Source organism: Oncorhynchus gorbuscha, unplaced genomic scaffold (assembly GCF_021184085.1).
Source record: "Oncorhynchus gorbuscha isolate QuinsamMale2020 ecotype Even-year unplaced genomic scaffold, OgorEven_v1.0 Un_scaffold_3825, whole genome shotgun sequence".
Taxonomy (NCBI): domain Eukaryota; kingdom Metazoa; phylum Chordata; class Actinopteri; order Salmoniformes; family Salmonidae; genus Oncorhynchus; species Oncorhynchus gorbuscha.
This window is the reverse complement of record NW_025747981.1, coordinates 1,107-17,593: the sequence shown is the minus strand read 5'-3', so window position 1 is coordinate 17,593 and position 16,487 is coordinate 1,107. Positions and strand designations below refer to the sequence as shown.

The following is a 16,487-nucleotide window of genomic DNA, read 5'->3' as shown; positions in this document are numbered from 1 at the left end:
ATGATACCATGTTGACATATCAGATCATACACTATACTTTATTACCATACTTTGTCTCAATGCAATGCATGTCCAGCATTGTAACTGGTAAAAGGAAGATTGCGTCAACTTTGTAACAGACTGCCATGGCTAGAAGGGATACAGCTTTTGTCAACTTTGTAACAGACTGCCATGGCTAGAAGGGATACAGCTTTTGTCAACTTTGTAACAGACTGCCATGGCTAGAAGGGATACAGCTTTTGTCAACTTTGTAACAGACTGCCATGGCTAGAAGGGATACAGCTTTTGTCAACTTTGTAACAGACTGCCATGGCTAGAAGGGATACAGCTTTTGTCAACTTTGTAACAGACTGCCATGGCTAGAAGGGATACAGCTTTTGTCAACTTTGTAACAGACTGCCATGGCTAGAAGGGATACAGCTTTTGTCAACTTTGTAACAGACTGCCATGGCTAGAAGGGATACAGCTTTTGTCAACTTTGTAACAAACTGCCATGGCTAGAAGGGATACAGCTTTTGTCAAATTCATGTTTTTTCTTCTTTTGCATTTCAGCAAACCCTTTTCCAAACCTTATCCAAATTCTCCTAACCTGCTATAAAAAGTCAATTCTCACGTTCATTTCACAAAAGCTGTTTCTCTTCTAAGCCCTGTAACCTTTTGGGTCTCAATTTAAGGTTAGGCACAAAGTTAATAGCAACTGTGGTTACGGTTGGGTTTAAAATCAGATAAATGGGTGGGGTTTAGCCATAATTATTACTTTGTGGCTGTATTAACTAGCGACGACCCTGGATCAACCTAGAGAAACATCGAGAGGTGAAGCCTGCATAGCAACTGTGAAGTACGATTTTCAATTGGCGCATTAATCGAAGTGGGTGCGGCTTCACTACATATCACGAAGAATATATATTTTGCTTGCTTTCAGACACCGGCTGCAAAGTCTGTTTTGTTTGTCGCAGTTTTATATTTTTTTCAGCCTTGGAAAGAAATCATAAACTGTTTTGTCCGTGATCGCTTTCTGCGTCTTCCTGGGGTTCATAAACGCAAAATGTAAGAGGATAAGAGTTATCACTTTGTCATAATTATTGAAGGGATTGTCTTTGTCACCCATGACCTTCGTGAAAACAGTTAGATATTTCCTTAACATTGTTTTAAGGAAACAATAAACAAAGTATTAGGCAGCTATTATTACTTGATATAATATTGAATGTGATGTTTACTATTAGTGCCCATATACGCATGTAAGTAGCACACTGAGCTCGAGCTGTTTTGCAAGGAGGAATGGGAAAAATTTCAGTCTCTCGATGTGCAAAACTGATAGAGACATACCCCAAGCGATTTACAGCTGTAATCGCAGCAAAAGTTGGCGCTACAAAGTATTAACTTAAGGGGGCTGAATAATTTTGCACGCCCAATTTTTCAGTTTTTGATTTGATAAAAAAGTTTGAAATATCCAATAAATGTCGTTCCACTTCATGATTGTGTCCCACTTGTTGTTGATTCTTCACAAAAAATACAGTTTTATATCTTTATGTTTGAAGCCTGAAATGTGGCAAAAGGTCGCAAAGTTCAAGGGGGCCGAATACTTTCGCAAGGCATTGTATATGCATTGAATAACATTCTTAAATAGCAAAAAAAAGTCTAAAAATAAATCGTAAGGTTTTTGAAGTGTTTGTTTTAGATCTATATGTCATTTAACCCCTTATTTTTGTAGGCACAAAGCTACCTCCATACTTCCATTCGTTTGTATGTGTTGAAGAGTCATGACACCTAGGTGCAAAACGTGTTTGTGAGAGTCTTCCCTTTCTATAGAGGGGTCATAATAGTTTACCGAGGTAAAGACAGTTTCAAGTTGGATATTCAACGGCTATTCGCGATTTCAAACCTCAATAGCTTTCAAACCACTTGAGCCACAGACTCCAAATAAGTGTCATGATGTTGGAAAACATTGCAGCACAACATTGCACAGGTCTTATTTCCAAAGCGAATAAACATGTGGAAATGTGAACAAAATGTTGTAGTCCTCGTTAGTTAGGGAGCGTAAACAAAGTACAAACTTTTTTTTACATTTGTATTTCAATATCTCCTTGGTCATACGACCTACTGACTTCAGAATGTCCACAGGGATGGAGAGTGAGCTGGTGAGGTAGACTGGACAGGGATGGAGAGTGAGCTGGTGAGGTAGACTGGACAATATATATACTGAACAGGGATGGAGAGTGAGCTGGTGAGGTAGACTGGACAATATATATACTGAACAGGGATGGAGAGTGAGCTGGTGAGGTAGACTGGACAGGGATGGAGAGTGAGCTGGTGAGGTAGACTGGACAGGGATGGAGAGTGAGCTGGTGAGGTAGACTGGACAGGGATGGAGAGTGAGCTGGTGAGGTAGACTGGAGGTAGACTGGACAGGGATGGAGAGTGAGCTGGTGAGGTAGACTGGACAGGGATGGAGAGTGAGCTGGTGAGGTAGACTGGACAATATGATATAGACTGAACAGGGATGGAGAGTGAGCTGGTGAGGTAGACTGGACAATATATATACTGAACAGGGATGGAGAGTGAGCTGGTGAGGTAGAGCTGGACAATGGAGAGTGATGAGGTAGATACTGAACAGGGATGGAGAGTGAGCTGGTGAGGTAGACTGGACAATATATATACTGAACAGGGATGGAGAGTGAGCTGGTGAGGTAGACTGGACAGGGATGGAGAGTGAGCTGGTGAGGTAGACTGGACAGGGATGGAGAGTGAGCTGGTGAGGTAGACTACTGACAGGGATGGAGAGTGAGCTGGTGAGGTAGACTGGACACTGGGGATGGAGAGTGAGCTGGTGAGGTAGACTGGACAGGGATGGAGAGTGAGCTGGTGAGGTAGACTGGACAGGGATGGAGAGTGAGCTGGTGAGGTAGACTGGACAGGGATGGAGAGTGAGCTGGTGAGGTAGACTGGTCAATATATATACTGGACAGGGATGGAGAGTGAGCTGGTGAGGTAGACTGGACAGGGATGGAGAGTGAGCTGGTGAGGTAGACTGGACAGGGATGGAGAGTGAGCTGGTGAGGTAGACTGGACAGGGATGGAGAGTGAGCTGGTGAGGTAGACTGGACAGGGATGGAGAGTGAGCTGGTGAGGTAGACTGGACAGGGATGGGAGTGAGTGAGGTAGAGCTGGTGAGGTAGACTGGACAGGGATGGAGAGTGAGCTGGTGAGGTAGACTGGACAGGGATGGAATGAGATAGGTACTGAACAGGGATGGAGAGTGAGCTGGTGAGGTAGACTGGACAGGGATGGAGAGTGAGCTGGTGAGGTAGACTGGACAGGGATGGAGAGTGAGCTGGTGAGGTAGACTGGACAATATATATACTGAACAGGGATGGAGAGTGAGCTGGTGAGGTAGACTGGACAGGGATGGAGAGTGAGCTGGTGAGGTAGACTGGACAATATATATACTGAACAGGGATGGAGAGTGAGCTGGTGAGGTAGACTGGACAGGGATGGAGAGTGAGCTGGTGAGGTAGACTGGACAGGGATGGAGAGTGAGCTGGTGAGGTAGACTGGACAATATATATACTGAACAGGGATGGAGAGTGAGCTGGTGAGGTAGACTGGACAGGGATGGAGAGTGAGCTGGTGAGGTAGACTGGACAGGGATGGAGAGTGAGCTGGTGAGGTAGACTGGACAATATATATACTGAACAGGGATGGAGAGTGAGCTGGTGAGGTAGACTGGACAGGGATGGAGAGTGAGCTGGTGAGGTAGACTGGACAATATATATACTGAACAGGGATGGAGAGTGAGCTGGTGAGGTAGACTGGACAGGGATGGAGAGTGAGCTGGTGAGGTAGACTAGACAATATATATACTGAACAGGGATGGAGAGTGAGCTGGATTCCACCAGCCAGCGGAGAGGAGTACACCTGCAGAGTCCGACACCTGAAGAATCTGAAGACCTACACCTGGGGTGAGTTACTAGTGTAGTTAGAGGAGTACACCTGGGGTGAGTTACTAGTGTAGTTAGAGGAGTACACCTGGGGTGAGTTACTAGTGTGAGCTACACCTCGGGTGAGCTACTAGTGTAGTTAGAGGAGTACACCTGGGGTGAGTTACTAGTATAGTTAGAGGAGTACACCTGGGGTGAGTTACTAGTGTAGTTAGAGGAGTACACCTGGGGTGAGTTAGTAGTTAGAGGAGTACACCTGGGGTGAGTTACTAGTGTAGTTAGAGGAGTACACCTGGGGTGAGTTACTAGTGTAGTTAGAGGAGTACACCTGGGGTGAGTTACTAGTGTAGTTAGTAGTTAGAAGTTGGGAGTCTGAATGTAAAAACAATGACATTGCTTTCTGTGTTGTTGTGTTCTCCAGAGGCAGATATGTAAGGATCTGGAGCAGGACATAATGGTAGGTATTCATATGAATTTATATTTATTTATAATAGTAATATATGCCATTTTGTAGATGTTTTAATCCAATGTGATTTACAGTCATGCGTGTCTGAACACTACCATTCAGTTTGGGGTCACTTAGAAATTTCCTTGTTTTTGAAAGAAACTCGTTTTTTTTGTCCATTAAATAACATCAAATTGATCAGAAATACAGTGTAGACATTGTTAATGTTGTAAATGACTATTGTAGCTGGAAACGGATGCTTTTTAATGGAATATCTACATAGGTGTACAGAGGCCCATTATCAGCAACCATCACTCCTGTGTTCCAATGGCACGTTGTGTTAGCTAATCCAAGTTTATCATTTTAAAAGGCTAATTGATCATTAGAAACCCCTTTTGCAATTATGTTAGCACAGCTGAAAACTGTTGTGCTGATTAAAGAAGCAATACAACTGGCCTTCTTTAGACTAGCTGAGTATCTGGAGCATCAGGATTTGTGGGTTCGATTACAGGCTCAAAATGGCCAGAAACAAATAACTTTCTTCTGAAACGTGTCAGTCTATTCTTGTTCTGAGAAATGAAGGCTATTCCATGCGAGAAATTGCCAAGAAACTGAAGATCGCGTACAACACTGTGTACTACTCCCTTCACAGAACAGCGCAAACTGGTGCTAACCAGAATAGAAAGAGGAGTGGGAGGCCCCGGTGCACAATTGAGCAAGAGGACAAGTACATTAGTGTCTAGTTTGAGGTTCTTCAGGAAGCATGGGGTGAAATCTCTTCAAATGACTTCAACAAACTGACAACTATAATGCCAAAGATCTGCTAGGCTGTAATTGCTGCAAAAAGCAAAGTTTGAAGGACACAATTATTATTTCAATTAAAAATCGGTATTTATAAAACCTTGTCAACGTCTTGACTATATTTCCTATTCATTTTTAAACTAATTTCATGAAACTGTTTTCATGGAAAACAAGGACATTTCGAAGTGACCCCAAACTTTTGAATGTATTTATTGAAACTGTATCTAATTAGATTAACTGTAACTAGATTAAATCATAACTAAAACTCCTACCTTTACCCATCTTTCTGAACAGGGGCCATTCCATCTGTGACCAGCCCTACACTAGATCTGAGATGACTGTAATTTTCCCTGCTCAACATGGGCTTTCATTTTCATTTTTGATAACACTTTGTGCCAAGGTGCCAGTTTCAAGGGTTTCAAGTTGTAGAGAATCATTACTAAATAATTCAATGATTACAGTTGTGTGGGTGACCTCTTCTAGAAAATCTGCCAGTACTTCTGGCTGAGAATACAATGTGTGGGTGACCTCTTCTAGAAAATCTGCCAGTACTTCTGGCTGAGAATACAATGTGTGGGTGACCACTTCTAGAAAATCTGCCAGTACTTCTGGCTGAGAAAACAATGTGTGGGTGACCTCTTCTAGAAAATCTGCCAGTACTTCTGGCTGAGAATACAATGTGTGGGTCACCTCTTCTAGAAAATCTGCCAGTACTTCTGGCTGAGAATACTATGTGTGGGTGACCTCTTCTAGAAAATCTGCCAGTAATTCTGGCTGAGAATCAATGTGTGGGTGACCTCTTCTAGAAAATCTGCCGGTATTTCTGGCTGAGAATCAAATGTGTGGGTGACCCCTTCTAGAAAATCTGTCTGTACTTCTGGCTGAGAATACAATGTGTGGGTGACCTCTTCTAGAAAATCTGTCTGTACTTCTGGCTGAGAATCCAATGTGTGGGTGACCTCTTCTAGAAAATCTGCCAGTACTTCTGGCTGAGAATACAATGTGTGGGTGACCTCTTCTAGAAAATCTGCCAGTACTTCTGGCTGAGAATACAATGTGTGGGTGACCTCTTCTAGAAAATCTGCTGGTATTTCTGGCTGAGAATCACATTCTCTTCTATAAAAACAATAATTAATGATGGATCAAGTATATTCATGATATTTATTTTTTAGACGTGTGGGGACTCCCTCCCTCCTCTCTCCCTCCCTCCTCTCTCCCACCCCCTCCTCTCTCTCTCCCTCCTCTCTCCCACCCTCCTCTCTCCCACCCTCCTCTCTCCCTCCCTCCTCTCTCCCACCCTCCTCTCTCCTACCCTCCTCTCTCCCTCCCTCCTCTCTCCCTCCCTCCTCTCTCCCACCCTCCTCTCTCCCTCCCTCCTCTCTCCCACCCTCCTCTCTCCCACCCTCCTCTCTCCCTCCCTCCTCTCTCCCACCCTCCTCTCTCCCTCCCTCCACTGAAAATAAGCCCCAACAGGGTCCAGCTGTGACATCATCTCTCAGGGTTTCTATGGAGCCACCTACTGTGACATCATCTCTCAGAACAGTGCATCTCTCAGGGTTTCTATGGTGCCACCTACTGTGACATCATCTCTCAGGGTTTCTATGGAGCCACCTACTGGCGACATCATCTCTCAGAACAGTGCATCTCTCAGGGTTTCTATGGTGCCACCTACTGTGACATCATCTCTCAGGGTTTCTATGGAGCCACCTACTGTGACATCATCTCTCGGAGCAGTGCATCTCTCTGGGTTTCTATGGTGCCACCTACTGTGACATCATCTTTCAGAGCAGTGCATCTCTCGGTTTCTATGCTGCCACCTACTGTGACATTATCTCTCAGGGTTTCTATGGTGCCACCTACTGTGACATCATCTCTCGGAGCAGTGCATCTCTCTGGGTTTCTATGGTGCCACCTACTGTGACATCATCTCTCAGAGCAGTGCATCTCTCAGGGTTTCAATGCTGCCACCTACTGTGACATCATCTCTAATAATTACAATTTAACATTAACACTGGAGTGATAGATGTGCAGATGATGATGTAGAGGAGTAGTAGTGAAGTAGAGATACTGGGGTGCAAAAGAGCAAGAGGATAAATAACAAATAATAATATTTTAATGACCTTTTATTACCCCAGCACAAGGTGCACCTGTGGAATTATCATGCTGTTTTATCAGCTTCTTACTATGCCACACCTGTCAGGTGGATAGAATATCTTGGCAAAGGAGAAATGCTCACCAATAGGGATGTAAACAAATGTGTGAACAACAATTGAGAGCAGTAAGCTTTTTGTTCATATGGATCATTTCTGTGATCTTTTATTTCAACTCATGAAACATGGGACCAACACTACATATTGGTTTTATATTTTTGTTCACCATACTTTACTATGACTATACTGTACCTAGCCTTTCACCATACTTTACTATGGCTATACTGTACCTAGCCTTTAACCATACTTTACTATGACTATACTGTACCTAGCCTTTAACCATACTTTACTATGACTATACTGTACCTAGCCTTTAACCATACTTTACTATGACTATACTGTACCTAGCCTTTAACCATACTTTACTATGACTATACTGTACCTAGCCTTTAACCATACTTTACTATGACTATACTGTACCTAGCCTTTAACCATACTTTACTATGGCTATACTGTACCTAGCCTTTAACCATACTTTACTATGACTATACTGTACCTAGCCTTTAACCATACTTTACTATAACTATACTGTACCTAGCCTTTAACCATACTTTACTATGACTATACTGTACCTAGCCTTTAACTTTACTATGACTATACTGTACCTAGCCTTTCGCCATACTTTACTATAACTATACTGTACCTAGCCTTTAACCATACTAATAATAATAGGGATTACTATGTAAGCTTTTTGTTCTATACTGATCTTTTATTTACTCTAGCCTTTAACCATACTTTACTATGACTATACTGTACCTAGCCTTTAACCATACTTTACTATGGCTATACTGTACCTAGCCTTTAACCATACTTTACTATGACTATACTGTACCTAGCCTTTAACCATACTTTACTATGACTATACTGTACCTAGCCTTTAACCATACTTTACTATGGCTATACTGTACCTAGCCTTTAACCATACTTTACTATGACTATACTGTACCTAGCCTTTTTAACCATAGCCTTTAACCTTTACTATGACTATATACTAGCCTTTAACCATACTTTACTATACTATACTGTACCTAGCCTTTAACCATACTTTACTATGACTATACTGTACCTAGCCTTTAACCATACTTTACTATGACTATACTGTACCTAGCCTTTAACCATACTTTACTATGACTATACTGTACCTAGCCTTTAACCATACTTTACTATGGCTATACTGTACCTAGCCTTTAACCATACTTTACTATGACTATACTGTACCTAGCCTTTAACCATACTTTACTATGGCTATACTGTACCTAGCCTTTAACCATACTTTACTATGACTATACTGTACCTAGCCTTTAACCATACTTTACTATGACTATACTGTACCTAGCCTTTCACCATACTTTATTGTAGCTATACTGTACCTAGCCTTTAACCATACTTTACTATAACTATACTGTACCTAGCCTTTAACCCTTTACTATGACTATACTGTACCTAGCCTTTCACCATACTTTACTATGACTATACTGTACCTAGCCTTTCACCATACTTTATTGTAGCTATACTGTACCTAGCCTTTAACCACTTTACTATAACTATACTGTACCTAGCCTTTAACCATACTTTACTATGACTATACTGTACCTAGCCTTTAACCATACTTTACTATAACTATACTGTACCTAGCCTTTAACCATACTTTACTTTACTACTGTACCTAGCCTTTCACCATACTGTACTATACTAGCCTTTAACCATACTTTACTATAACTATACTGTACCTAGCCTTTAACCATACTTTACTATGACTATACTGTACCTAGCCTTTAACCATACTTTACTATAACTATACTGTACCTAGCCTTTAACCATACTTTACTATGGCTATACTGTACCTTGCCTTTAACCATACTTTACTATAACTATACTGTACCTAGCCTTTAACCATACTTTACTATGACTATACTGTACCTAGCCTTTAACCATACTTTACTATGACTATACTGTACCTAGCCTTTAACCATACTTTACTATGACTATACTGTACCTAGCCTTTAACCATACTTTACTATGACTATACTGTACCTAGCCTTTAACCATACTTTACTTTACTATGACTATACTGTACCTAGCCTTTAACCATACTTTACTATGACTATATACCTGCCTTTAACCATAATTTACTATAACTATACTGTACCTAGCCTTTAACCATACTTTACTATGACTGTACTGTACCTAGCCTTTAACCATAATTTACTATGACTATACTATACCTAGCCTTTAACCATACTTTACTATGACTATACTGTACCTAGCCTTTAACCATACTTTACTATGACTATACTGTACCTAGCCTTTCACCCATGACTATACTGTACCTAGCCTTTAACCATACTTTACTATGACTATACTGTACCTAGCCTTTAACCATACTTTACTATGACTATACTGTACCTAGCCTTTAACCCTATACTGTACCTAGCCTTTAACCATACTTTACTATGGCTATACTGTACCTAGCCTTTAACCATACTTTACTATGACTATACTGTACCTAGCCTTTAACCATAATTTACTATAACTATACTGTACCTAGCCTTTAACCATACTTTACTATGACTATACTGTACCTAGCCTTTCACCATACTTTACTATGGCTATACTGTACCTAGCCTTTAACCATACTTTACTATGGCTATACTGTACCTAGCCTTTAACCATACTTTACTATAACTATACTGTACCTAGCCTTTAACCATACTTTACTATGACTATACTGACTATACTGTACCTAGCCTTTAACCATACTTTACTATGACTATACTGTACCTAGCCTTTAACCATACTTTACTATGACTATACTGTACCTAGCCTTTAACCATACTTTACTATGACTATACTGTACCTAGCCTTTAACCATACTTTACTATAACTATACTGTACCTAGCCTTTAACCATACTTTACTATGACTATACTGTACCTAGCCTTTAACCATACTTTACTATGACTATACTGTACCTAGCCTTTAACCATACTTTACTATGACTATACTGTACCTAGCCTTTAACCATACTTTACTATGGCTATACTGTACCTAGCCTTTAACCATACTTTATTGTAGCTATACTGTACCTAGCCTTTAACCATACTTTACTATAACTATACTGTACCTAGCCTTTAACCATACTTTACTATGACTATACTGTACCTAGCCTTTAACCATATACTATTTATGTATACTAGCCTTTAACCATACTTTACTATACTATACTGTACCTAGCCTTTAACCATACTTTACTATGACTATACTGTACCTAGCCTTTAACCATACTTTACTATGCTATACTGTACCTAGCCTTTAACCATACTTTACTATAACTTACTATGACTACTGTACTAGCCTTTAACCATACTTTACTATACTATACTAGCCTTTATACTTTACATACTATACTGTACCTAGCCTTTAACCATACTTTACTATGACTATACTGTACCTAGCCTTTAACCATACTTTACTATGGCTATACTGTACCTAGCCTTTAACCATACTTTACTATACTATACTGTACCTAGCCTTTAACCATACTTTACTATGACTATACTGTACCTAGCCTTTAACCATACTTTACTATGACTATACTGTACCTGCCTTTAACCATACTTTACTGTACCTAGCTATACTAGCCTTTAACCATACTTTACTATAACTATACTGTACCTAGCCTTTAACCATACTTTACTATGACTATACTGTACCTAGCCTTTAACCATATTTACTATGACTATACTATACCTGCCTTTAACTATACTATGTACCTAGCCTTTAACCATAATTTACTATAACTATACTGTACCTAGCCTTTAACCATACTTTACTATGACTATACTGTACCTAGCCTTTAACCATACTTTACTATGGCATACTGTACCTAGCCTTTAACCATACTTTAGTGACTATACTGTACCTAGCCTTTAACCATACTTTACTATAACTATACTGTATAGCCTTTAACCATACTTTACTATGACTATACTGTACCTAGCCTTTAACCATACTATTATACTGTGCCTTTAACCTATACTGACTATACCTAGCCTTTAACCATAATTTACTATAACTATACTGTACCTAGCCTTTAACCATACTTTACTATGACTATACTGTACCTAGCCTTTAACCATAATTTACTATAACTATACTGTACCTATATGACTATACTGTACCTAGCCTTTAACCATAATTTACTATAACTATACTGTACCTAGCCTTTAACCATACTTTACTATTATAGTGACTATAACTATACTGTACCTAGCCTTTACTATGACTATACATACTTTAGTGACTATACTGTACCTAGCCTTTCACCATACTTTATAGTGACTATACTGTACCTGACTTTATATACTGTACCTAGCCTTTAACCATACTTTATAGTGACTATACTGTACCTAGCCTTTAACCATACTTTATAGTGACTATACTGTACCTAGCCTTTCACCATACTTTATAGTGACTATACTGTACCTAGCCTTTAACCATACTTTAGTGACTATACTGTACCTAGCCTTTCACCATACTTTATAGTGACTATACTGTACCTAGCCTTTCACCATACTTTATAGTGACTATACTGTACCTAGCCTTTAACCATACTTTATAGTGACTATACTGTACCTTGCCTTTCACCATACTTTATAGTGACTATACTGTACCTTGCCTTTCACCATACTTTATAGTGACTATACTGTACATGTCCTTGCTTTTCAACATACTTTTATCTCAATGCTTTATATGTGCAACATTGTAACTAATAAAATGAAGACTGCGTCAACTTTGTAACTGACTGCATCAGGCTGCCTGGAGAAGCATCAACAGGAGAAGACTGCATAGCAACTGTGAAGTAGGATTTTCAATTGGTGCATAAATCGAAAGAGGGTGTGGCTTCACTACACAGAGGAAAATATATATTTGACTTTCAGTTTCATTTCTTTGTTTGCGACAGTTGGTTTTGTCCAGTTTGACATATTTTTCAGCGTTGGAAAGACTTTGAAAAAATAAATCATGAAAACGTTTTTTTCCGTAGTTGCTTTCTGCGTCGTGTTGGTGACCATAAACGCACGAGAATGTAAGTAAAGTATAGGAATGACTTTGTAATTATGATTCGGCTATATTGGTGGGATTGTGTTGTGTACGATCTTAATTTGATTTCACCAACGACGTTCCTGAAAACAATTATGTATTTCCTTAATTTATGTCTTAAATCGACAGCAAATGTGTACTTTGTATGGGTTACACTTTTAAGCAAATGTATATTGAGCAGAGAGATTACTATTTTATTTTTTATAGTGAGAATAAGATAATAAACTTCTGTGATACAGATTATGTGTGTGCGGGCGCCTGCCTGACTGTAAGATTCCCTCTTCCACCTGTAGCTCCCCCATGGTGAAGGTGTACAGCCGTAACCCAGGGGAATATGGGAAAGACAACACCCTGATCTGTCACGTGAGTGGCTTCCACCCCCCTGACATCAGCATCCAGCTCCTGAAGAACGGCGTGGAGATCCCCGACGCCAAGCAGACAGACCTGGCCTTCCAACAGGGATGGCAGTTCCACCTCACCAAGAGTGTTGGATTCACACCAGCCAGCGGAGAGGAGTACACCTGTAGAGTCCGTCACCTGAAGAATCTGAATACCTACATCTGGGGTGAGTTACTAGTGTAGTTAGAGGAGTACACCTGGGGTGAGTTACTAGTGTAGTTAGAGGAGTACACCTGCAGAGTCCGTCACCTGAAGAATCTGAAGACCTACACCTGGGGTGAGTTACTAGTGTAGTTAGAGGAGTACACCTGGGGTGAGTTACTAGTGTAGTTAGAGGAGTACACCTGCAGAGTCCGTCACCTGAAGAATCTGAAGACCTACACCTGGGGTGAGTTACTAGTGTAGTTAGAGGAGTACACCTGGGGTGAGTTACTAGTGTAGTTAGAGGAGTACACCTGGGGTGAGTTACTAGTGTAGTTAGAAGAGTACACCTGGGGTGAGTTACTAGTGTAGTTAGAGGAGTACACCTGGGGTGAGTTACTAGTGTAGTTAGAGGAGTACACCTGGGGTGAGTTACTAGTGTAGTTAGTAGTTAGAGGAGTACACCTGGGGTGAGTTACTAGTGTAGTAGTTATAGGAGTACACCTGGGGTAGTTAGTGTAGTTAGAGGAGTACACCTGGGGTGAGTTACTAGTGTAGTTAGAGGAGTACACCTGGGGTGAGTTACTAGTGTTAGTAGTTAGAGGAGTACACCTGGGGTGAGTTACTAGTGTAGTTAGTAGAGGAGTACACCTGGGGTGAGTTACTAGTGTAGTTAGAGGAGTACACCTGGGGTGAGTTACTAGTGTAGTTAGTAGTTAGAGGAGTACACCTGGGGTGAGTTACTAGTGTAGTTAGAGGAGTACACCTGGGGTGAGTTACTGGTATAGTTAGTAGTTAAAGTACAGGTGTAGAGTCCCACACGTTGCTAAGTTCTCTTTCAGAATCTGACTTCTCTCTGTGTGTGTGTGTGTGTGTGTGTGTGTGTGTGTGTGTGTGTGTGTGTGTGTGTGTGTGTGTGTGTGTGTGTGTGTGTGTGTGTGTGTGTGTGTGTGTGTGTGTGTGTGTGTGTGTGTGTGTGTGTGTGTGTGTGTGTGTGTGCGTGTGTGTGCGTGTGTAAGAGAGTTAATCATAATATAATATATCCATTGACTGACAGAAACCAACTATTCCTATTTCCTCTACAGAATCAGATATGTAAGGCTTCGGTGTTCATCGCTGCAGGTGTGTATGTCTGATCATTTCATTTGTAGAGAAACCGTCTATTTAGATGGCAGTTCTTTAGCTTTGGTCACTAACAATTGGTGGTTATTGTAATACTGTAGAGAGCTGAATAGGGCTGGACAATATGGTAGGGCTGGGAGATATGGTAGGGCTGGGAGATATGGTAGGGCTGGGAGATATGGTAGGGCTGGGAGATATTTAACAATACATTTAATGAACATGTTACATTGTTGACAGCACATTGTTTAAAGTTGTGCACTTTAATGAACAGTTGAGGATTGTTAGCCTAGGCACATTAGACAAACACTGCTGCTGTTAGCCTAGGCTACTGTTAGACAAACACTGTTGCTGTTAGCCTAGGCTACTGTTAGCCGAGGCTACTGTTAGACAAACACTGTTGCTGTTAGCCTAGGCTACTGTTAGCCAGGCTACTGTTAGACAAACACTGCTGCTGTTAGCCGAGGCTACTGTTAGACAAACACTGTTGCTGTTAGCCGAGGCTATTGTTAGTGTTGGATCCTGTATTTTACATTATAGCCATTACCATATATATGATTGAATATTATCTGCTGTTGGCTTGTGTGGATGTATGTATGTGTTATGCAACATAGCTGACATGAAACATTGTTAACAGTTTCAGGGCCATGGATTTTCTCATGATGGAAAAATACAGAGTAGCATGAAGACAGGAACTGTTCAATGAGTTGGGAGGGGGCACATTCAGAGCAGGGTGTTGCGAGAACAAGCGGTCTTTTGTTAGATAACAGGAGCCAGGTGCGAGATAACGGTATGGAGCATGAGACCCTGGATGTTCTTCACAAGCAACATTTACATCTATCAACAGAAGCGCCAAGAGGCGGGGGGACCCGCCTGAACGCCTGCAATAGGCTGAGCAAGTTTAAACCACGCCCAGTCTCTACTGTGATAGGCCAACAGACGGGTTGGAACTGTCTATCACAGTATAAAGAATACTGTTTTACATACGTCTTGTCAGTTCCTGTTCTGCCCTGCGTGGTATTACAGTGAGCCCGTATATACGAAAATTGCATTTGCCATTTATGACTTAGCTAATAAAAAATACATAGTATAAAATCGGTGACTCATTGTTATATTTATCCTGATACCAGATTTGAATTTACGCAACTCTAACATTAGCCAAACACTGTTGCTTTTAGCCGAGGCTACTGTTAGCCAAACACTGTTGCTGTTAGCCGAGGCTACTGTTAGCCAAACACTGTTGCTGTTAGCCTAGGCTACTGTTAGCCAAACACTGTTGCTGTTAGCCAAACACTGTTGCTGTTAGCCGAGGCTACTGTTAGCCAAACACTGTTGCTTTTAGCCGAGGCTACTGTTAGCCAAACACTGTTGCTGTTAGCCGAGGCTACTGTTAGCCAAACACTGTTGCTGTTAGCCTAGGCTACTGTTAGCCAAACGCTGTTAGCCTAGGCTACTGTTAGCCCAAACACTGTTGCTGTTAGCCTAGGCTACTGCTAGCCCAAACACTGTTGCTGTTAGCCTAGGCTACTGTTAGCCCAAACACTGTTGCTGTTAGCCTAGGCTACTGTTAGCCAAACACTGTTGCTGTTAGCCTAGGCTACTGTTAGCCAAACACTGTTGCTGTTAGCCGAGGCTACTGTTAGCCAAACACTGTTGCTGTTAGCCTAGGCTACTGTTAGCCCAAACACTGTTGCTGTTAGCCTAGGCTACTGCTAGCCCAAACACTGTTAGCCTAGGCTACTGCTAGCCCAAACACTGTTACTGTTAGCCTACTGCTAGCCCAAACACTGTTGCTGTTAGCCAAAAAACACACATCTGAATAGCACCCTAAGAACCGCAATCTGATAGCTGAAAAGAAAGCATGATATTATTTGAATAGTGAAATAATTCTCCATTCTGATTGGTTTAATAAACTGTTCAATAAAACTTCAAACAAAATAACCATCTTTAGCATGTTCATACGTTTCTGCAATTCCTGCACTCAATATTGAGATCATTTCCACACTGCCACAATAGGGCAGCACGATATGGGCAAACAATCGCAGCCGTGTTTTTTTAACCAAATATTGCAATTGCGATTTAGATCAAAACACAAAACTGTTAGAATCATGGAAATAGGATGAATATTCTAATTCTATAGTTAGAATATAATAGTGGGCACTTTGAATACAGTGTTGTTTGGCATCCTACGGTGTTGTTTGGCATCCTACAGTGTTGTTCGACATCCTACGGTGTTGTTCGACATCTGTTTGACATCCTACGGTGTTGTTTGGCATCCTACGGTGTTGTTCGACATCCTACGGTGTTGTTTGGCATCCTACGGTGTTGTTTGGCA

The 16,487-nt window shown here is 41.0% G+C and overlaps 1 protein-coding gene across 2 annotated transcripts; it reads left to right on the top strand.

The window, feature by feature from the left end:
- Positions 1-12,777: 12,777 nt before the first annotated feature.
- LOC124028189 (beta-2-microglobulin-like) lies at positions 12,778-15,020 on the top strand. Of its 2 annotated transcripts, none has more exons than XM_046340303.1 (3): positions 12,778-13,058; positions 14,119-14,155; positions 15,000-15,020. In XM_046340303.1, exons 1-2 carry the CDS (start codon positions 12,794-12,796, stop codon positions 14,130-14,132), a joined length of 279 nt encoding a protein of 92 aa, XP_046196259.1. In that variant the 5' UTR covers positions 12,778-12,793; the 3' UTR covers positions 14,133-14,155; positions 15,000-15,020. The 2 variants fall into 2 exon arrangements, with proteins under 2 accessions (XP_046196259.1, XP_046196260.1); XM_046340304.1 differs by lacking the exon at positions 15,000-15,020 and adding an exon at positions 14,790-14,803.
- Positions 15,021-16,487: the final 1,467 nt, after the last annotated feature.

Bases quoted from the DNA above. Each gene is read 5' to 3' on its own strand.
- LOC124028189 (XM_046340303.1), top strand. From the start codon at position 12,794: ATGGTGAAGGTGTACAGCCGTAACCCAGGGGAATATGGGAAAGACAAC.